Source organism: Oncorhynchus masou, chromosome 1 (genome assembly GCF_036934945.1).
Source record: "Oncorhynchus masou masou isolate Uvic2021 chromosome 1, UVic_Omas_1.1, whole genome shotgun sequence".
Classification (NCBI taxonomy): Eukaryota; Metazoa; Chordata; class Actinopteri; order Salmoniformes; family Salmonidae; genus Oncorhynchus; species Oncorhynchus masou.
In genome coordinates, this window is record NC_088212.1 from 22,894,775 (window position 1) to 22,917,219 (window position 22,445).

At 44.0% G+C, this 22,445-nt stretch overlaps 1 protein-coding gene across 1 annotated transcript in view; it reads right to left on the bottom strand.

Annotated features, from left to right (window-relative positions):
- The window catches only part of LOC135539461 (voltage-dependent N-type calcium channel subunit alpha-1B-like), a 183,754-nt gene that overhangs the window by 34,536 nt on the left and 126,773 nt on the right, over positions 1–22,445 (bottom strand). Inside the window, exons 17-29 of the mRNA XM_064965362.1 lie at positions 19,492–19,559; positions 18,927–19,033; positions 18,504–18,560; positions 17,700–17,762; positions 16,714–16,749; positions 13,610–14,428; positions 13,233–13,426; positions 9,817–9,943; positions 7,660–7,789; positions 7,141–7,200; positions 4,508–4,614; positions 3,852–3,863; positions 2,466–2,486 (exon numbers count right to left, since the gene is read on the bottom strand). Of these exons, the coding sequence (XP_064821434.1) occupies positions 2,466–2,486; positions 3,852–3,863; positions 4,508–4,614; positions 7,141–7,200; positions 7,660–7,789; positions 9,817–9,943; positions 13,233–13,426; positions 13,610–14,428; positions 16,714–16,749; positions 17,700–17,762; positions 18,504–18,560; positions 18,927–19,033; positions 19,492–19,559 (1,801 nt within the window). The remainder of the gene's footprint in view (positions 1–2,465; positions 2,487–3,851; positions 3,864–4,507; positions 4,615–7,140; positions 7,201–7,659; positions 7,790–9,816; positions 9,944–13,232; positions 13,427–13,609; positions 14,429–16,713; positions 16,750–17,699; positions 17,763–18,503; positions 18,561–18,926; positions 19,034–19,491; positions 19,560–22,445) is intronic.

Here is a 22,445-nt window from a genome sequence, read left to right on the forward strand (position 1 = left end):
TCGACTAATAAACAAAGTGTTTGAAGAAAAGTGTTTGCTCTCTAGAGGTTTTGACCAAACGTGACAGGAAATATTTAGTAGGAGAACGGATGGTACTATCCTCCCATCTCCCACTACTTTAAATACATTGTATTCTATACAAGACATTCAGAATGATGTGTGGTCGAAAGATACAAGGCATAATACATGGGTATAAACATGTTTGTCAAAGCTATAGATGCCCTAAGGATGGTAAATTGTCTGTGACAACCAAGCACCCAGCCCCAACTGAGAATGGATTAGTAATCTCACATAGGATCATGCCACTCCAAATCATTCAGATAGGCGTAGCATGTAATCCTGGATTACATGAGAAAATTAGACACTTTCTGGATTTATAGCATGCCGATAAATACACCTTCTCCGAAGATTATATCTCAACACATATTTCTCCATGCAAATAATACCAGACAATAAATCAAGTAAATACCAGCTATAGACTCTGTGCATCAGATTTCTGCAGAATAACCGCTAACCAGTGATACAAAAGAAACAGTGATGTTTATTTTTAAAGGAACCAATGCTGTTTAATACACACATCCTCGCTGAGTCGTTGTAAATGAGTATGTAGAGTATTAAGACTGATGGGGAAATACAGGAGCAAGTGATTTAATAGACTTTCTCAGACAGTGGGTGGAAGAACAGAAAATCTTCTGAACCGACATCAAGAATTCTGAGCAGAATCCCATTAACACTCAGTGTACATTAATGTTCCCTACAGACTCAGAAAAGCTCTTGCTGAATCAGCACCTTGGGGAGCTGTGGGAATAGCAATATAAATGCCTCACAATGCAGGCATCTCCAAACGAAATACAATGAAGTGATAGAACATATTGCATGTTATCTAAAATCATGGTGCAAAATGTCCCAATGTATTGTACAGTACACAAAATGGCAATGCTTTAAGGTAAAGCATCCCATTTGTGAAACAATGAGGGATTTCAATGACCCCAATAAACAGTCAACAACACATAAATAACCAGACATTATCAGTATGTGATACTTCACATCAATAAATGTCAACTTCTATATCATAACACAGGGTAAAATGTTCCACACCCATGTCACTTCATCTCATCTCTGTCTTTCTAAATTTGGAGAGATTACTCTTAAATACCACGTGAATTCATCTGCTGTTAAAGTCAATCCTACACAGCAGTCACTGGCCGCAACCTGCGTTTCTCACCAACTGATGAAGAGAGACTTGTAAAAACACTTCGTCCTCTAATGACTAACATGCACCAACAATACAGTCCAGGAGGAGGAAAGCAACAAATTTGCCAACACACCACATCTTCCCCTTCCCTACCCTGCCTCCTCTCTGTCTGCCGGCAGCTGGAATCGCACACACACACACACACACACACACACACACACACACACACACACACACACACACACACACACACACACACACACACACACACACACACACACACACACACACACACACACACACACACACACACACACACACAGATCACTTCCCATTCAACTGGGAATAAAAGCCATCCTGTAACTCTCGTATTCCCAACATAGCATGGTCATGTAATTTGATGGTGTGGTTCCTCCCTCCTAGAGGCTCTGTTATTGCTCTACTCTACCACAGCAGCATGCAACGTTCATGCTCTGATGCACATTAGTCCAGCATGCTTTCACAGTAAATAGAGCCTGTGGTTTGAGATCACACAACACCCACACATGACAAATCACACATGACATTCTGATAGCTTTCAAAGAACGTCTGATCAGTTTGTAGAAAAACACGTGTGACTTGGGAGGTTCATTGGGAGCGTTTGGAGTTTTCTGCAGGGTCTGGATGGTGGCAGCTATTAGAGAAGCTGGCTAAATATTTAATGAAGACATCATTATCAGGTACAGGTGGCTGGTCTGTAGCATACTTCATCTCCCTGGAAGGCGAACCAAAACTGTCAGCCAAAATAACCATCATGTTCTGTCTCAGCACCAGCTATTTTTATCACTACTCTAATGGTAGTCTTAGATTCTCCCTCTGTCCCTGTGAAACCAGACTGTACTATGTTTTAATGTGTGCACTGATAAGGCTCTGCTTGGTGGGTCACCTAGAGAAAACAGAATAAGCATGAATGTGTGTTTACATTAGCTGAGAATGTTTGACTTGGGCATAAACAAGTGAAAATAAATACTAAGAGTCTACATAATGATTATAATTGCAAGTATAGCCAGTGTTGATGCTGGAATTTAGGCCAAGCATCAATTATGAACACATTTTACTTGAGTCTCCAGTTACAGTCAGATTGGAGAGAGAGGTTTATATTGAAAGCTATCAGAGTGAGATGGCAAAGGCTCCTTGTCTGTAAAGGAAACCCTTTACTCATACAGGTTTAGAGACGTGATCCTGGTCTAAGCAGAAGAAAGAGGGGTAGAGGGGAGAGGGGGGTCCCCACCTGGGCACACCTTGTGGCGGTCTGATGGGGAAAACAGCGAAAAAACACAAAGTACAGAGCACAATTATGGCGACTTCCAACACAAAGAAAATATGAATATGTTTGCATAAACAGGTACAATCTAAACAATACAATATTATGAATGGAGATGGGCCTATAATATATCAATCAGATGTTTCTTGTTTGCTGTATTACTCATTTGTCAGTAACAGACAGTTGAATGCTGTTGTGGAAGTGAGAGGATCTGATCCAACTAGAAAAGGCCCTATGCCACATAGCATTTTAGGCCATAATGACACTTCATCAAGGATAATTGGGTTGAATAATGGCTTTCATTGTTCAAGGCAATGTTCATAAAACAGACACAAATCAAGTTGTATTTGCCAAGAAGACACTCCTGCCACTTTTTTGGGTTTTGCACAAATAACAGTTTGTTTCTTCTGTACGATCAGGCATACAGTATCTAATGGACAGAGGGCACGTGACAGATGAGGAATGTCTGAAGGAAGACAGAACAATGCCATGTTGTTGAGAGATTTAAGGAAGCCACTTCCCCTAAAACACCTCCTGCAACATCTCCTGAGCGACGTTCGAGGCAGCTGGCTCCACAGTTTGTAGCAGCAGGATGGATGTCAAGAGGTGCATCCAACACAACGACAGCTGCAGATCACTGAGCCAGGCAGTTAGCACCGTGAGTCCCCTGACAGTGTACAGTTGTGGGTGACACATGGCCGTGGCGGTACGGTTCACTCACAATGAGGCAGTGGATCACATGGAGAATGAGGTCCGAGACATGCAGGGAGAATAATGTCCATCCATCAACACGGCCGGCTGTCTGTCAGAGTGGCTAGGGGAGGGTGTTGTAAACAAACAGACGAGTGGGAATGGAGGCTGGAACTGTCTGGTTACAGTAAGCAGTTACCAATTTAGATACCTTGATGACACCAGTTTTGAAGACACTGTAAAGTTCCATGCAGAGAAAATGGCTTTCTTTCTTACTACCTTGTATTAGTAGTCACTGCTTAACTATGTGTGTTTTGCAATGAAAGCATGAGCTGCTATAGAGTAGAAGGATCATTCTCATCACAGCAACAGATGTATTTGTCTAGTGCAGTCCAAGTGAATATGTAGTCATGATAGGAGACAAGGAGAATGAACACTGAGGTGACATGTCCCCTGTAGCAGAAAGGAACATGGACAACACAGATGATCTATGTTCAAGCAGATGAATGTGAGAGAAGACAAGTGGATTATGAAAAGATGAACAGCAGAGAAAGAGAGATGATTGTGTCCCAATGATTGAGCATAGACCCTGCTACCTCTCACTCACAGAGACAGGCAAGATGAGAGAGAGCGAGTGTGAGAGGGAGAGAGTGAAAACATTACCCCATGAAGCTCCTTCAAGAGATCCAAGCCACAAGGAAACAGAAGAGTAACTTTGAGTCAATAGCACACAAAAAACACACACACACACACACCATGAAATATGACATTTTGTGTAGGTGAATTTAACACAATTACAACCCCTACTACTGCAAAACACACCAACCGGTTGCTCTATCAGCATATAAACGACTAGGACATTAGGTATTCCTATTCTCCAATTGTGTTTTTATGGAACTAATGGTAAGTTCAGTCAATACCCAAGGCAGCAGCAACATTAGCAAGCATACAGGAGTAAACAAAGTGTTTCAACTGAATGGCCCTATTCTCATAACAAAAACAGTTGGACCAAAAACTGAGCCAATAATGAATACAATATTGCAGCAGTAAGAGGTAACAGACATCATTATTCAGGAGTAGATATTCTACAGTATTGTACTGATGCAAGGAATTTCATGATAAGGAATTTCTCTGATGGGAAATTACAGACTAACTAGTGTATGTACAAATGCATTCACAGCATGTATACATATTTTACAACCAGTGTCTGGGAAAGTGCAATGAATCAGTTCTTTGGTCAAATTTGACGTGTGCAATTCTTCTTCTTTTTTTTTAAATGGGGGGGATTATGAATGTTAGTAAGAAAATATTAAACTTACGAAAATGCAAATGCCACCAGTGCTCCACTGACCACAATGAAGTCCAGAATGTTCCAGAGATCTCTGAAGTAAGAACCAGGATGGAGCAGAAGGCCCAGGTCAACCATCTGGACCAATCAGAGAGCAGGGTTAGATGCTACAGTACACTGAGTGTGACAGAACCTCCCATAGTCCTACACCAAATGTATTAAATTAAAGCTCCCATGCAGTCTTTGTCATTTTCTTTTTAAATCATAACTGTATGTCTAATCCATCACTGTGTGTGTTTATTTGAATGAAAATAACTCCAAAATAGATATTTTATCATATATTTCCCTGAACCTCTTTGTCCGTTGAAATGCTCAGTCTGATCATGTGGGCTTCAGGAAACACATGTGAAGATATTTACATACACAGCTCTGACTGGCTCATAGGATAGTCTAGAACCCACTCCCTTGCCCAGATGAACAGTCATTGGTCTATTATAATCAGATCACATTTTGACATCATGATGTGGGCTAAAAGTTCTATCCCACCTGAAGAGGATGAAATTCCAGGCATAAAAAAAGAAAGGGCATTCCCATCATTTTCACAATTTCAGAGTGTTATTTCGACCTCCTTGAGTGGAAATATAATTGAACAAATGAGAAAATCATGTTTTTCACTGCACTGCCCTTTTCATCAACCAGTTGACATGGTGCCCTAGTAGCAGCCTAAGCACAGGTGTTTCAAATATATATATATATTTTTTTTCATTATAATTTGTTGATAACATCACATTTTTATTGCTTATATCTGGAGTTTTTGAGCCATGGATTTGCAAGTAGACTGACTGGTTAACACTTTTTGGCTTGGCTAGCTAGTGTCATGACCCTCCTGTGAGGGTCCAAAGATCAGGTTCTCAATTAATCAACTTCTATCAGACCCCTCTCACCCGCAGAGGGGAGGAGAGATTGATGTGGGGGTTTTGTGACACCTCACGCCCAGTCATAAATTGTATGCAGCAGAGAACTCTCTTGGCTAATTAGTTTCAACCAAAGCAATGTCTTTGTCCGCCAGCCCAAAACTCTAATGTCCAAAAAATTCACTTTGGAACAATATTTCTAACATCCGAATGTGGGAAATGGTGAGATGTAAAACACTAATGTCATATTATGTGAACCAAATACTGTATCTAAGGAAGGAAACCCCCTTTAGCTGTCACGTTTTCATCCACCCTGATGTGAATAGAATATGAAGAATGATAAACCATTTTTGTTAAGATAATGTGATTTTGGTTTTCTAATGAGATAATGGTTTTTGATGTCCTTTGCACATTAAGTAGCCATGCCCCAAGTGAGGTCAGAAAAGCCCTTTTTGACCAGAGTGCTGAGGACTGGCTAAGAATTAACATGTCAGACCAGAAAGACGTGAGACTTTTGTACACGCGTTGAAATCGTAAGAAACTCAAACTCTCAATACAAAAATGAACTTACAAGACAAGGACATCGCCAGTCTGCAACTGTGCGTGTAAAGTGGTTTGAAACTTTGACTATCTACCCGAGGAAGAGGAGAAGAAAACGTATCTTGTCAGTATCTTGTCAGTAGCCTAGGGACCTTTGTCTCATGTAAGTGTGTATGTGTATTCTGTGTTATTATTTAGTTAGCTAGTAAATAAATAATTCAACCAATTTGTGCAGATCCAATAAGGTTACAACTGCTCAGAATGAGACTGATATGAGGTAATGATTAATAAGTTACTTATCAATATATAACTTATCTATCTTCTCGAGTTTAATTCGGGAGATGGTAACTCGTTAAACAACTTCTTCTGTGGTGCCCTAAATCCTAATGAGTTAATTGTTACATCATTCATTTAATTGAGTTACAATTCAACATAGTTAGTGGATGAAATAAATAACAGTCATCAGATTAATGAAAGTAAAGTCACAACACTAGTTAAAAAAATGCATCTGGACATCTGTTTCACCTGGCTGCCAATTCCAGATCTTTTGAGAACATAATTTGAGGAGTCGCCTGAAGCATGAGGAATGGGAAACAGAGGAATACAGCAGTGCTAAGGCCAAGGGCTCATAGTGAGGACAACTGGCTACTACTCTGAACTTTGTGTGGTGAGCTTTCTGGCGCCCAAAGCTGCTGAGACATCACCCAAGTAGATGCTACACAGAGTGGAAGAGGAGAAGTCCAGTGGCTATAGGACTCCGGCCGGTTCCCAGACTTGCCCTCTACAAGATCATCAGCAGACTCCATCACCATCATCTACCTTCCCCTGTCCAGCTCCCTTCACTCAAGCAATGAACTGACCCTCTTCACCTTTGGATGTTAAAGACTTGGCCTCTATTGGTTGACCTGTCATGATATATTGCTTCTTTGTTTTTTTGCTCTTGAAGCACTTTGAGATTCTATGAAAAGTGCTATAGAAAAGTAATACATGATTAGTATTAAAGGGCTCTCACTTAGTAATGCATTTAATTAAACATGGGATGTGGCATGAGGCCAATACAACCATAGAAGTAACTGAGTGAAAAACAAAGAAATCAATCCTAGTCTATTATAGTGGAAGACTAAGACAGCTGCCAAAAGGATCTGAAAACATGTCATTTTTTTCAGTCATTTAGCATGTAGTAAACATCACATGCTACCCAAGCTCTTACCTTAATCACCATCTCAAATGTGAAAACTCCCGTAAAGACGTAGTCCAGATACTTGAGCACCTGAACAGGAGAGTGATGCAAAATGAATTATTCCTCCAGCTCATTTGAACAGCTGTCTGGTCCTCTCCTTGCTTACAGATCGATTTGGAAGAACTTTGTTGTCACACCTGTCATTATTTTTCTGACTGAGTCATCAGAGATGTCATGACAGTGTAGATATAAATCAGGGATGGGCAACTGGCAGCCCGCAGATCAATTTCCCCAAAATGTTGTGTATCAGCAGTTTTTATCTCGGTATGTCAGTCACTGACAGTCACTCAATTAGCACTTGTCAGCAAAAGGGCCCGCTCTGACTGCACCTCAGATTTTTTGTGGCCCCCACCCCAAATCAAAGTTGTCCATCCCTCTGGTGTACATGTAGATGTACGGACTATGGCTGCCAGATTGAGGGGACGTGTGTGTGTCTGGCATGTCTGCCTGTGTGTGCGTGTGTGTGTGTGTGTGTGTGTGTAGACTCACATTGTTGCGTGGAGCGTTGGCCTGGACAGGGTCCTCAGCAGCCAATGCAATGCTACTCATAGATATCACTACCAGGATACACATCTCAAAGTACCGCAGGCTCACAATGTAATGACACAGACGCCGCACCCTGGAGAAGACGGAGAGAGAGAGAGATATATACACGGCTAACCTGCGAGACATCATCTAATGTAAACACTGTTCCTAGTAATGGCTGGCTGCATATAGACAGGCTATCACAGTGGCTGGCCGCATATAGACAGTGTCATAACTCTCCTGTGAAGATCTGAAGGATCAGGTTGCAGTGGGTCCGCTCTACAGCGCCCTCTCTCTCTCGCAGAGGGAGGGTGGAGGGGGCCACTTTATGGCGGTCGTAAAATACGCTGCCTTTATGCTCTGTAGTGTTTGAGATTGGAATGTAAACTCTGGAACACAGAGACACACTAGGACATCAAAAGTTTGAATAATTGAACAGTATTTCTGTATTCCAAGCAGTTGAAATGGTCCGTGGACACTTAAGGGACAATCATGTTGAGTTTTTTCATTTGGTGACCTCTCGAAGGACAGGAAACACACATTATTGTATCTTTGGTTGTGTCCACTTCTCAATTATGGGGTTTACATCTAAATGTTGTGAAACGTATATGATTACATTTTGTGAAAAGATTAAATATGATGTTAGCCTTCTAAATGAGAGGATGGGTTTTCATATAAAGTTTAACTAGTCAGTGGCTACACCCCCGTGAGTACATACATTTACATTGGCGTCATAGAAAGCCCCCTTCTTCCACAGAGTATAAAACCACTCATGACAAAATGTACATTAGACCAGAAAATATGGCACTGTCGCTACATGTTGAAATGGTTGGCAATACAAACTAGTCAAGATAACGCCCGAGACGAGGTCCCCACGTTGGAATGGCTATCACTCTAGAGACCAAAACATGCCGGGTGAACTACAACTCTATCAAAGGACAAGACAAAAATGGTTGGCAACTCTACAAGAGTCAAAAACGCAGGGACGAGGTCCCCACATTGAAATGGCTAAGAAATCTACAAACTAAAGAACAATTATTCAGGCTGCAGCTGTTTAAATACTTTAGTCTGGTAAACGCATCCAATCTAAAAACATTTCTGAATGGGACTCTGAAGTATCCATTATAACAACCTAAAACTCCGATGGACTCTGATCTCTGGTGGACAAACCAGAGGCTTCCTGTAGACTGACTATCCAGCAGACGAACCGGCGATCGCAGAGAGGGACAGCCAAAAATTGTAAATGGCAATTTATTTTCGAATGAGTGGTTGTTCATGTTCAAAGTATTATCAATTGCTATGAGTGCAGTTATCCTCTCTGAGTTTCCCGCTCTTGAGTGTCCCCACCCCCTTTCATTGTCTACCAAGCCGTCATATCGGCTTAGCCCACTAGGGACTTTTCTATCAAGTCAGTAACCAATGTATGACCTATTTGTGTGTGTGTGTTTATGTAATTCTGTGATTGATTAAGTTAGTTAGTAAATAACTAATTAAGCCAATTTGTATATTGCTGATTCATTATCTAGGCTAGGTTTCGAGCAGATAGCCAAGGGTTTGAGACATTCAGAATATGACTGATGAGGTAATAATCCATTAATACGTGAATGTAATCAATAAGACATGAAAATATCAGAAGAGTTATATTCGGGAAATCGAACTCTATAAACAACATATTCCCGTGGTGCCCCGACTTCCTAGTTAATTAAAGTTACATGATTAGTTTAAATTGCGTAATTAAATTACACATAGAGAATTGATTTGGTAATATACAGTGATGATATGATGACATATGAATGATAGTGAATGATAGTCAACTCTATAACAAAAGGCTAACACAATGGCTGGCTGCATATAGACAGGCTATCACAATTTGCTGTTAATTGATCGTAGGTTTATGCAAAGGTTTACAGGAAATCTACAAAGATGGACATTTGAGTGAGTGTGTGGATTTAAAGGAAAGTGCTAGTCAATTGCCTTTAAGATATGCACTATAATGTTAACAGGAGTTAAAAGTGGGACCATGTGACAATGTTCTCATGGACGGCAGAGTGCGTGTGGTTTGAATGGTATGAGTTGTAAAGCATATAGTATAGAGCTGCCCACGCCACGTGGCCCACTCACATGTTGGTCTGGCCAAACACAAACATGGAGCTGTAGGGGAGGATGGGTCTGGGTCCGGTCCGAGTCAACGCCTCCAGGGTCTTCTTCTCCTTGTTCATAGGTATGGTCTCACAGTCTATACTGTTCACTGGGACACATATACAAAGCTTGAGATACACTTCAGCAACACAGGCCACTGAACTAACAGTACTAGAGTGAAAATAGATTTACGAAACTGACTGGGGATGAATGGTAGGGTTGAGGTTGGTACTGACTGGGGATGAGTGTTAGGTTTAAGGTTGGTACTGACTGGGGATGAGTGTTAGGGTTAAGGTTGGTACTGACTGGGGATGAGTGGTAGGGTTATTGTTGGTACTGACTGGGGATGAGTGGTAGGGTTATTGTTGGTACTGACTGGGGATGAGTGTTAGGGTTAAGGTTGGTACTGACTGGGGATGAGTGTTAGGGTTAAGGTTGGTACTGACTGGGGATGAGTGGTTAGGGTTAAGGTTGGTACTGACTGGGGATGAGTGTTAGGGTTGAGGTTGGTACTGACTGGGGATGAGTGGGGAGGGTTAGGGTTAAGGTTGGTACTGACTGGGGATGAGTGGTAGGGTTGAGGTTGGTACTGACTGGGGATGAGTGTTAGGGTTAAGGTTGGTACTGACTGGGGATGAGTGGTAGGGTTGAGGTTGGTACTGACTGGGGATGAGTGTTAGGGTTAAGGTTGGTACTGACTGGGGATGAGTGGTAGGGTTGAGGTTGGTACTGACTGGGGATGAGTGTTAGGTTTAAGGTTGGTACTGACTGGGGATGAGTGTTAGGGTTAAGGTTGGTACTGACTGGGGATGAGTGGTAGGGTTGAGGTTGGTACTGACTGGGGATGAGTGTTAGGGTTAAGGTTGGTACTGACTGGGGATGAGTGGTAGGGTTGAGGTTGGTACTGACTGGGGATGAGTGTTAGGGTTAAGGTTGGTACTGACTGGGGATGAGTGTTAGGGTTATTGTTGGTACTGACTGGGGATGAGTGGTAGGGTTAAGGTTGGTACTGACTGGGGATGAGTGTTAGGGTTATTGTTGGTACTGACTGGGGATGAGTGTTAGGGTTAAGGTTGGTACTGACTGGGGATGAGTGTTAGGGTTAAGGTTGGTACTGACTGGGGATGAGTGTTAGGGTTAAGGTTGGTACTGACTGGGGATGAGTGTTAGGGTTGAGGTTGGTACTGACTGGGGATGAGTGGTAGGGTTGAGGTTGGTACTGACTGGGGATGAGTGGTAGGGTTGAGGTTGGTACTGACTGGGGATGAGTGGTAGGGTTGAGGTTGGTACTGACTGGGGATGAGTGTTAGGGTTAAGGTTGGTACTGACTGGGGATGAGTGGTAGGGTTTAGGTTGGTACTGACTGGGGATGAGTGGTAGGGTTGAGGTTGGTACTGACTGGGGATGAGTGTTAGGGTTGTTGTTGGTACTGACTGGGGATGAGTGGTAGGGTTGAGGTTGGTACTGACTGGTGGATGAGGTTGGTACTGACTGGGGATGGTTACTGGGGGGTTAGGGTTAAGGTTGGTACTGACTGGGGATGAGTGTTAGGGTTAAGGTTGGTACTGACTGGGGATGAGTGTTAGGGTTAAGGTTGGTACTGACTGGGGATGAGTGTTAGGGTTGAGGTTGGTACTGACTGGGGATGAGTGTTAGGGTTATGGTTGGTACTGACTGGGGATGAGTGTTAGGGTTAAGGTTGGTACTGACTGGGGATGAGTGGTAGGGTTGAGGTTGGTACTGACTGGGGATGAGTGTGTTAGGGTTAAGGTTGGTACTGACTGGGGATGGGTGGTAGGGTTGAGGTTGGTACTGACTGGGGATGAGTGTTAGGGTTAAGGTTGGTACTGACTGGGGATGAGTGGTAGGGTTGAGGTTGGTACTGACTGGGGATGAGTGTTAGGGTTAAGGTTGGTACTGACTGGGGATGAGTGTTAGGGTTAAGGTTGGTACTGACTGGGGATGAGTGTTAGGGTTAAGGTTGGTACTGACTGGGGATGAGTGTTAGGGTTAAGGTTGGTACTGACTGGGGATGAGTGTTAGGGTTATTGTTGGTACTGACTGGGGATGAGTGGTAGGGTTGAGGTTGGTACTGACTGGGGATGAGTGTTAGGGTTATTGTTGGTACTGACTGGGGATGAGTGTTAGGGTTAAGGTTGGTACTGACTGGGGATGAGTGTTAGGGTTAAGGTTGGTACTGACTGGGGATGAGTGTTAGGGTTGAGGTTGGTACTGACTGGGGATGAGTGTTAGGGTTAGGGTTAAGGTTGGTACTGACTGGGGATGAGTGTTAGGGTTAGGTTGGTACTGACTGGGGATGAGTGTTAGGGTTGAGGTTGGTACTGACTGGGGATGGGGATGAGTGGTTGGGGAGGGTTAGGGTTAAGGTTGGTACTGACTGGGGATGGGATGAGGTTGGTACTAGGGTTAAGGTTGGTACTGACTGGGGATGAGTGTTAGGGTTAAGGTTGGTACTGACTGGGGATGAGTGTTAGGGTTAAGGTTGGTACTGACTGGGGATGAGTGTTAGGGTTAAGGTTGGTACTGACTGGGGATGAGTGTTAGGGTTGAGGTTGGTACTGACTGGGGATGAGTGGTAGGGTTAAGGTTGGTACTGACTGGGGATGAGTGTTAGGGTTGAGGTTGGTACTGACTGGGGATGAGTGTTAGGGTTGAGGTTGGTACTGACTGGGGATGAGTGTTAGGGTTAAGGTTGGTACTGACTGGGGATGAGTGTTAGGGTTAAGGTTGGTACTGACTGGGGATGAGTGTTAGGGTTATTGTTGGTACTGACTGGGGATGAGTGTTAGGGTTATTGTTGTACTGACTGGGGATGAGTGGTAGGGTTAAGGTTGGTACTGACTGGGGATGAGTGTTAGGTTGGTACTGACTGGGGTTGGTACTGACTGGGGATGAGTGTTAGGGTTAAGGTTGGTACTGACTGGGGATGAGTTGTTAGGGTTGAGGTTGGTACTGACTGGGGATGAGTGTTAGGGTTAAGGTTGGTACTGACTGGGGATGAGTGTTAGGGTTGAGGTTGGTACTGACTGGGGATGAGTGGTAGGGTTAAGGTTGGTACTGACTGGGGATGAGTGTTAGGGTTAAGGTTGGTACTGACTGGGGATGAGTGTTAGGGTTATTGTTGGTACTGACTGGGGATGAGTGGTAGGGTTAAGGTTGGTACTGACTGGGGATGAGTGTTAGGGTTAAGGTTGGTACTGACTGGGGATGAGTGGTAGGGTTAAGGTTGGTACTGACTGGGGATGAGTGTTAGGGTTATTGTTGGTACTGACTGGGGATGAGTGGTAGGGTTGAGGTTGGTACTGACTGGGGATGAGTGTTAGGGTTAAGGTTGGTACTGATTGGGGATGAGTGTTAGGGTTAAGGTTGGTACTGACTGGGGATAAGGGTGGTCTCCCCAGGCGGGGAGGTGATGGTGACAGGGGGGATGTGGATGGCCGTCCGTCCTGTCCGTCTGACATTCCTCTGGTTGTCTGAGTCCTCAGGTATCTCTGTGCCCCACCTCTGATCTCCAGGGTCCTGCTGGGTGCTAGTGGCCATGGAGTCGCCCTCAGATTCCACATATCTGTCCCTGGGAAACAGAGGAAATGACCATAGAGCAAAACTCATTGATCTCTGGTACTAAGTAGACATCTGTTCCTCTAAAATAACGTTATGTGATATGCCATATAGATTTGCAGTAGTTAACCAATATAGTCATGCAGAAGTCATCTGGAGATGTAAGAGAGAGAGCCAGGGACTGAGACAGTCTTACCTGTGGCCCTTCCCCCTCTCCCTCTCACTGTGCTCCTCTCCCTCCAGTGTGGACTTGCCCCTGTAACTGTGGGTCTTCTGCCTCCTCCTCTCCCCATTGGCCCTGTTCTCTCCCCTGGAGCACATCTCTCCCGAGCGGCCATCTTTGTGGCGTGACCTGCGCTCATCCTTGCGTCCGCTGTTGACAGTGCCATTACCCTCTCTGGCCTGTCTGTGGGAGTGGTGGTGGCGGTGCTCTCTCTCTCCCGTCCCAGTTCCCCCTCCACCTCCCTCGTCCACTGAGGTCTGGTGGTGGTGCCTCCTGACACCCTCTCGGCTGTGCGACCGCTCACTCTTCCCCTCCTTGCACCGAGTCCCGTTGGGGTCCTTGTTGCGACTGTGATGGACATGGTGCCTACCCTCTTTGCCCGAATCTCCAATCTCATTGGCCTTGTCGATGGGTCTCTCTCTGTCCCGGTGGCGCCTACGTGGCTGGGGGCCGCCTGGGTCCCCAGGGTTATCTGTCTCCTCAGGGGTCCAGGGCTTGAGGTAGCCCATGTGGCCGGGGCCATCGTGGGGCTCCACGACCAGGGGCCGGTCCAGGTGGGTCTTCATGTCAGGGCGGATGTGCAGGGCCGAGGACATGCGTAGCCTCTCCTCAGGGTCCAGCTCGCTGTATAGGGCCTCACTGCTGGCCCGCAGGTTGTGTCTCCTCAGCTGAGTGGTGCGCTGCTCCCACACTGACATCATCTTCAGAGACTTCTGCTGCTCCATACTGCAGGTGGACAGACAGAGCAGAGGGACAGGGTAGTTCCCCTTTAATAGGGTACACTGAAAAACTCTCCTTTACTGCATGAGTTACATGTATTTGATGTATTTGAAGAGAAGGATAAAAACAGAATTATGGAATACATCACATATCAGAAGACATAAAACTCCTGCATGCTGAATTATATACAGCATGCAAGTACGGTGGAGGTTTCTTCACAGTAAAACAGTCTGTTCCCACTACCACAGGTAAAAAGAAAGCCTTTATGGACAGGCCAAGCATGGTAGACCAAGGCCATGCTCTGACATGCTTCATTTGCGTGTCTTTAGAGTATTTTGAAATGGTTGAACACATGCATTCTAAATCAGTAGTCTTCCTACCACACATATTCCAATAGATCATACATTACTTCCTTTGCTGTGTATAAAACAGACTTAACTTTCCTACAACAGCATGACAACTATATACAGTTGAAGTCGGAAGTTTACATACACCTTCGCCAAGTACATTTAAACTCAGTTTTTCCAAATTTCTGACATTTAATCCTAGTAAAAAGTCCCTGTCTTAGGTCATTTAGGATCACCACTTTATTTTAAGAATGTGAAATGTCAGAATAGTAGTAGAGAGAAAGATTTATTTCAGCTTTTATTTATTTCATCACATTCCCAGTGGGTCAGAAGTTTACATATTAGTATTTGGTAGCATTGACTTTAAATTGTTTAACTTGGGTCAAACGTTTCAGGTAGCCTTCCACAAGCTTCCCACAATAGGTTTGGGGAATTTTGACCCATTTCTCCTGACAGAGCTGGTGTAATTGAGTCAGGATTTGTAGGCCTCCTTGCTCGCACACACTTTTTCAGTTCTGCACTTCAAATTTTCTATAAGCTTTGTGATGGCCACTCCGATACCTTGACTTTGTTGTCCTTAAGCCATTTTGCTGCAACTTTGGATGTATGCTTAGGGTCATTGTCCATTTGGAAGAACGATTTGGGACCAAGCTTTAACTTCCTGACTGATGTCTTGAGATGTTGCTTCAATATATGCACATAATTTTCCTGCCTCATGATGCCATCTATTTTGTGAAGTGGACCAGTCCCTCCAGCAGCAAAGCACCCCACAACATGATGCTGCCACCCCCATACTTCACGGTTATGGCCAAACATTTCTATTTTTGTTTCATCAGACCAGAGGACATTTCTCCAAAAAGTACGATCTTTGTCCCCATGTGCAGTTGCAAACCGTAGTCTGACCTTTCTATGCTGGTTTTGGAAGAGTGGCTTCTTCCATGCTGAGTGACTTTTCTGGTTAAGTCGATATAGGACTCGTTTTACTGTGGATATAGATATTTTGTACCTGTTTCCTCCAGCATCTTCACAAGGTTCTTTGCTGTTGTTCTGGGATTGATTTGCACTTTTTCCAAGCAAAGTACGTTCATCTCTAGGAGACAGAATGCGTCTCCTTGCTGAGTGGTATGACGGCTGTGTGGTCCCCATGGTGTCTATACTTGCATACTATTGTTTGTACAGATGAGCGTGGTACCTTCAGGCGTTTGGAAATTGCTCCCAAGGATGAACCAGACTTGTGGAGGTCTACCGTTTATTTCTGAGGTCTTGGCTGACTTATTTTGATTTTCCCAAGAGGTACTGAGTTTGGAGGTAGGCCTTGAAATTCATCCACAGGTATACCTCCAATTGACTCAAATGACGTCAATTAGCCTATCAGAAGCTTCTAAAGCCATGGTATCATTTTCTGGAATTTCCAAATTGTTTAAAGGCACAGTCAACTTAGTGTATGTAAACTTCTGACCCACTGGAATTGTGATACAGTGAATTATAAGTGAAATAATCTGTCTGTAAACAATTGTTGGAAAAATGACTTGTGTCATGCACAAAGTAGATGTCCTAACCGACTTGTCAAAACTATAGTTTGTTAACAAGAAATGTGTGGAGTGGTTGAAAAACAAATTTTAATGACTCAAACCTAAGTGTATGTACACTTCCGACTTCAACTGTATACTATCATGTATACTTGTTCTAGCCTCGTCGTCATTTTCAACCCCAGGGCTGCAATCTTTCCTCCATTACTTACCTGACAACAGAGTATAGCTCTAAACTATGAGGTCTCTGATTTGGGGTGAATGGAGAGGAGGCAGGGGATTATTTGAGTGAATTTACAGTATAGTGTACGGTATACTACTGTATAAGGAGGAAATGATACATGCTTATGTAGGGCAAAATAAAGAAGAGGGACAAGAGTTTGGTTCCATCCTGCTTCAATAATGTAAACACCATGGTCATCACCAGGAAGGTATGTATGCTATTCAAGTAGATTGACATGGCCACCATAAGATAGTTGACCTCAAGTAGTGATGGACTGGGGAGCAGACATAACTCCTAAAACACATAAAGGAGCACATTGAAACAAACAAGGGGCAGACTAAGAGTAAGCTCCCTGCCATTAACAGGTTAGGAGAACTTGAAAACAAACACAGGTAGAAACAAGAGTTTATAAAGACTGACAGAGGAGAAACATGGGGCGACACAAATAACACAGAAACCAAATAACTTACTTCACCGAGAGGAGAACTAAAACTAAAGAAGACAAGGGAAAGACCCAGATGTTGGTATTGCACTACAATAAGGAGATTTAGTACTTGACTTTATCTTGTGTGTGTGTGTGTGTGTGCGTGTGTGTACCTGCGTGCAAGTTTGTGTGTGTGTGTTTTGCCTCTCCAGCTGCTTGACAGTGGCATCTGGTCCTGTGGCACATGGTGGCCATTACAGAGCTGCTCAGATGGAACTGCTGACTCACTGAGCGACAGTTTCTAGTGGCTTTGCTGTGGGTCATTAAGACGGAGTGAGAACGGCTTTCAGTATCTCCCCTACAGAACGTCTGCTCTACACAGCATGGGCATTCTTTAGAGAGGAAGAGTCACGAGGAGAGCTCAGTCACTGCAACTGCAAGTGCAGATGTACAGTATTCAATACATTCACTGGTCCATCATGACAAACATATGTAGATACAGCATGAGCATACCATCTCATGACACCCATTACTGGGGCAGGCTTCCACATTCATCTGCAACAGTTCAACACAGTGGAAAACTCATAATGGTATGACACCATGCTCAGTTGGGAGTCAAGGGGGAGATGGAGGAAGGGGAGGGGGGGGTAGTCCAGTGTGGGCTTTAGCCAACTCCTCTCTATGATCGTTTCCAGCCAAGCCCAACATTAAAGGCATGATAACGATAGAAGAATTGGCTACTGTACATAGTGAATGGGACCCAGGCTAGGGAGGAGGAGGAGGGTGATGAGGTAAAGTGTAACGGAGAGTAAACACTCACAGTGAATTAACGCTGCAGACGGACGAGCTGCAAGAGAGTGCACCTTGACTTTGCTTTACAAAACTGCACATGCAAAAAAAACAAAAGTTGGGGGAGGGAGAACAAAAGAGGGGGAGAGTTCAGGGTCAGAAGGAGGACAGGACACCCTCTTTCCATCTATCCACCTGTCTGTCCCTGTACTTTCCTATTAGACGTCAACTCAATGGGAGTCTCAGTTTGAGACCAGCAGACTGAGGAAACAAAGGAATGATAGTAGCAGTTTTGAGATGTTCAACCTCCAAGACAATAGTGAATATAGTCATATCTCGCAATGCAGAGACAAAAATCTCTGTGCAAGAGATTTATAGGTGCCATGTTTCAAGTCCAGTTACATTACATTTATAATTAGTTTGAGGAAATATGGAGGAAAAAATACTCAAAACAATTATTAATAAGGTTCTCAAATTGATGGCTACATCACATGTTTAAAATAAGATAAAACAGTGCCTTGAAACATTTAAGACAAAACATTTAAAACAATGACAAAATCACATATCCTGCTACCATTTACTATGAAGACACTAATTGCAGATGTTATACATAGGTGAACGGCAGTACAAGGATATAGTGCCACATATAATGACTGATATGCTCAATATCTCATGTGGACTATCTATTTAGCTAGCTCAATTGACATTTTATGTTAAGTGCCTGTCACTCAAAAGAGATTAGTGGTGGGGTACAACAATGGTATACACCACAGAACCATATGTCTGAATGTACAGCATTGCATGCTCAATCTATGCTCATTGTTTATGAAATTACCTTGCTGGCATTGCCCTCTCCGCTCCATGTTGGCCTGTGTACAGCATACTGTGTAGCCTATGTGGGGGTGGGAGCCAGAATATTAAGGTATCTCTGACCCTTCTTAATCCTTTTACTAACTGCTTCTCACACATTTACAACATTGACCCCTACAGTGACTCAAAGAGAGAACACATGATCTATCAAAACATCAGACATTGGGAACAGAAGGGTTATATCATTCGAAACTCAGAACAAAAAACTGGGCCTACAGACAGGATAATATAACTTACAGTATATTGAGCCACAAACAACACAACATCTCATGTAGACAAACTAAAACGAATATAAAAGAGCATCTCTCAGGAGGGGGAGACAGTGTGGTGTGCTTGGAGGGGGGGGTAAGCAGGGGGAAACTGGATCAAACGCCATATCATGACTTACGCTGTGATGGAGATGTTAGCTGCCGAAATGGGGCTGACCTCCTTCACCTCCTTGACCTTCTGGAGGGCCATCTTCTTAGTGATGGCCACCTCCTGCTCCTCCTCGTCCTGGGGAGTACACACACACAGAGGAAAGAAGATCACACAGGGGTGGGTAGGAGGGCCATCAATGGAGACATGATGATAAGCCCTGCCACAAGCCAACAAATCAATGTCATCAACTCTTTCTGGAGTGACCGCAAAGATTTAAGCCTCTTCCCCATAGGTGAAATATTAATGGTCGAAAATCCTACAACCAGTTAGGAGATTCATTGCTTTGAGTTATTGACCAGGACAAACAGCAGTCATCCCAGAACAGCACCAGACGACAAGGTACAGGAACTAGTAAAGCAAGGCACTCTATATCTTAATAGGAATATTACCTGTCTAATTCAACAAGCATCAATGAAATGAATTTCCATGAGTCGTTTGATTAGACAGCTGACTTTTATGATGGATCATCAGCTGAACTCTTGCTCTCTCTCTCTCTCTTGTTCCGAGGCTGGACGCCCTACTGTAATATGTACCTTAGTGAGCTCCTGTGCGTTTGCAAGGTTGTCAACAGCGATGGCCAAGAAGACATTGAGCAGAGTGTCTGATCAGTGAGTGGTCAGGTAAGTTCAAACAGTAAATCAATCAATATTTACATTGGATCCTAATCATCCTATACAGAAGAGCTTGACATTAACCCCCCCCCCCCCGATGCAAGGAAGCACTTTACAAAAGAAAATGCATTACTATATTTTTTACCATAGAGAATCAGACCAAAATGTAGGCTACACGCTGTCTATTGGCTTCTTTGTATATTCAAGCCTGCCTCAAAATACAACACTGCCCCTTTAACACAAATCAAACATTTTATTTGTCACATGCGTCGAATACAACAGGTAGACCTTACCATGAAATGCTTAGTTACAAGCCCTTAATCAACAGTACTGATACCGAGTCAATGTGCGGGGTTACAGGTTAGTCAAGGTAATTGAGGTAATATGTATGTAGGGTTAAAGTGACCGTGCATAGATAATAAACAGCAAGTAGCAGCAGCATAAAAAAGGGGGGAGGGGGTCAATGCAAATGGTCCGGGTAGCCAGTTCATTAACTGTTCAGCAGTCTTATGGCTTGGTGGTAGAAGCTGTTAGGGAGCCTTTAACCCGATTAGTTCCACTATACCGCCGGCACATTTTGGACGAAGCCCTTTTAAACATTTTGTGTTTGAGCTACAGACCATTAGTTTGTGTGATAAACAGGGACAGAGCTAGAGAAGTGTTGGTGAGACAAGGGTGGATCCTGAAGGACTTTATACAAACATTTCCGTAGAGTCCAAATGGTTTGAGTCACAAACTGTTAAAAGCTATCTATGAAAAGCTGAGACTCTCATGAACCTGCACATGTAACATGTAACGTTTACAAGCTACACAAGAGTGGTTAGAAGGTAAGGGGTTCTTCTACATAGAAGATCATAGGAAAGTAAATGGTGCCGGAGGGGATGGCTGCTGTTTTATGGGCTCCTAACCAATTGTGCTATTTTGTGTGTTTTTTCCCCACATTGTTTGTAACTTTTATGGTACGTAATGTTTCTGCTTCCATCTCCTATGACCGAAAAGAGCTTCTGGATACCATAACAGCAATTACTCACCTCGATCTGAACAGAGATAATTTCTTTAATGAGTCTGACGCGAAGGATTTACTGCTGCTTCCGGACCAGGCCCCAATCCCCCTCATTCACATGAAGAGGAGACTGAGATACAGAGGCGCGGATCCGGGTGCCTTGTGAGAATTCGTTGGCGAGTGGGTAACCCATTTCTACCCTCCTTCCTATTGGCCAACATGCAATCACTTGAGAATAAACTGGATGAGCTCTGTTCGAGACTATCCTACCAACGGGACATTAAAAACTGTAATATTTTATGTTTCACTGAGTCGTGGCTGAACTACAACATAGATAAACAGTTGGCTGGATTTTCTGTGCATCGGCAAGACAGAACAGCTACCTCAAGTAAGACGAGAGGTGGTAGCCTGTGTTTATTTGTCAATAACAGCTGGCGCACAAGCTTTTGAGGTTTTGCTCCCCTGCGGTAGAGTATGTCATGATATGCTATAGACCACACTATCTACCAAGAGAGTTTTCATCTATATTTTTTCGTAGCTGTCTATTTACCACCACAAACCAATGCTGGCACTAAGACCACACTAAAATAACTGTATAATGCCATAAGCAAACAAGAAAATGTTTATTCAGAAGCGTCGCTCCTAGCGGCCAGGGACGGCGCTCCTAATGACAGGTACAAAGCTCTCCCTCGCAAATTTGACTATAATTATATCCTCCCGATTCCTGCTTACAAGCAAAAACTAAAGCAGGAAGTACCAGTGACTCACTCAATACGGAAGTGGTCAGATGACATGGATGCTAAGCTACAAGACTGTCTTGCGAGCGCAGACTGGAATATGTTCCGGGATTCATCCAATGGCATTGAGGAGTACACCACATTAGTCCCCAGCTTCATCAATAAGTGCATCGATGACGTCATCCCCACAGTGACCGTACGTATAGACCCTAACCAGAAGCCATGGATTACAGGCAACATCCACACTTACCTAAAGGCTAGAGCTGCCGCTTTCAAGGAGCGGACAATAATGCAGACACTTATGAGAAATCCCGCTATGCCCTCAGACGAACTATCAAACAGTGAAAGCGTCCATACAGGACTTAGATTGATTCCTACTACACCGGCTCAGATGCTCGTTGGATGTGGCAGGGCTTGCAAACTACTATGGATCACAAAGGGAAATCCAGTCATAAGCTGCCCAGTGACGCGAGCCTACCAGACGAGCTAAATGCCATCTATGCTCGCTTCGAGGCAAGCAACATTGAAGCATGCACGAGAACACCAGTCATTTGAAAGGCAGGTCATGGCTCACAACAGCATCATTCCGGAAAACGTAGACCCATTCCAATTCGCATACCGCACCAACAGATCCACAGATGATGCAATCTCAATTGTACTCCACACTGCCCTTTCCCACCTGGACATGTACTCCACACTGCCCTTTCCCACCTGGACATGTATTCCACACTGCCCTTTCCCACCTGGACAAAAGGAACACCTATGTGAGAATGCTGTTCATTGACTACAGCTAAGTGTTCAACGCCATAGTGCCCTCGAAGCTCATCCCTAAGCTAAGGACCCTGGGACTAAACACCTCCCTCTGCAACTGGATTCTGGACTTCCTGACGGGCCGCCCCCAGGTGGTAAGGGTAGGCAACAACACATCTGCCACACTGATCCTCAACACAGGGGCCCCTCAGGGGTGCATGCTTAGTCCCCTCCTGTAATCCCTGTTCACCAATGACTGCGAGGCCAAGCACGACTCCAACACCATCATTAAGTTTGCCAATTACACAACAGTGGTAGGCCTGATCACCCACAATGATGAGACAGCCTATAGAGAGGAGGTCAGAGTCCTGGCAGTGTGGTGCCAA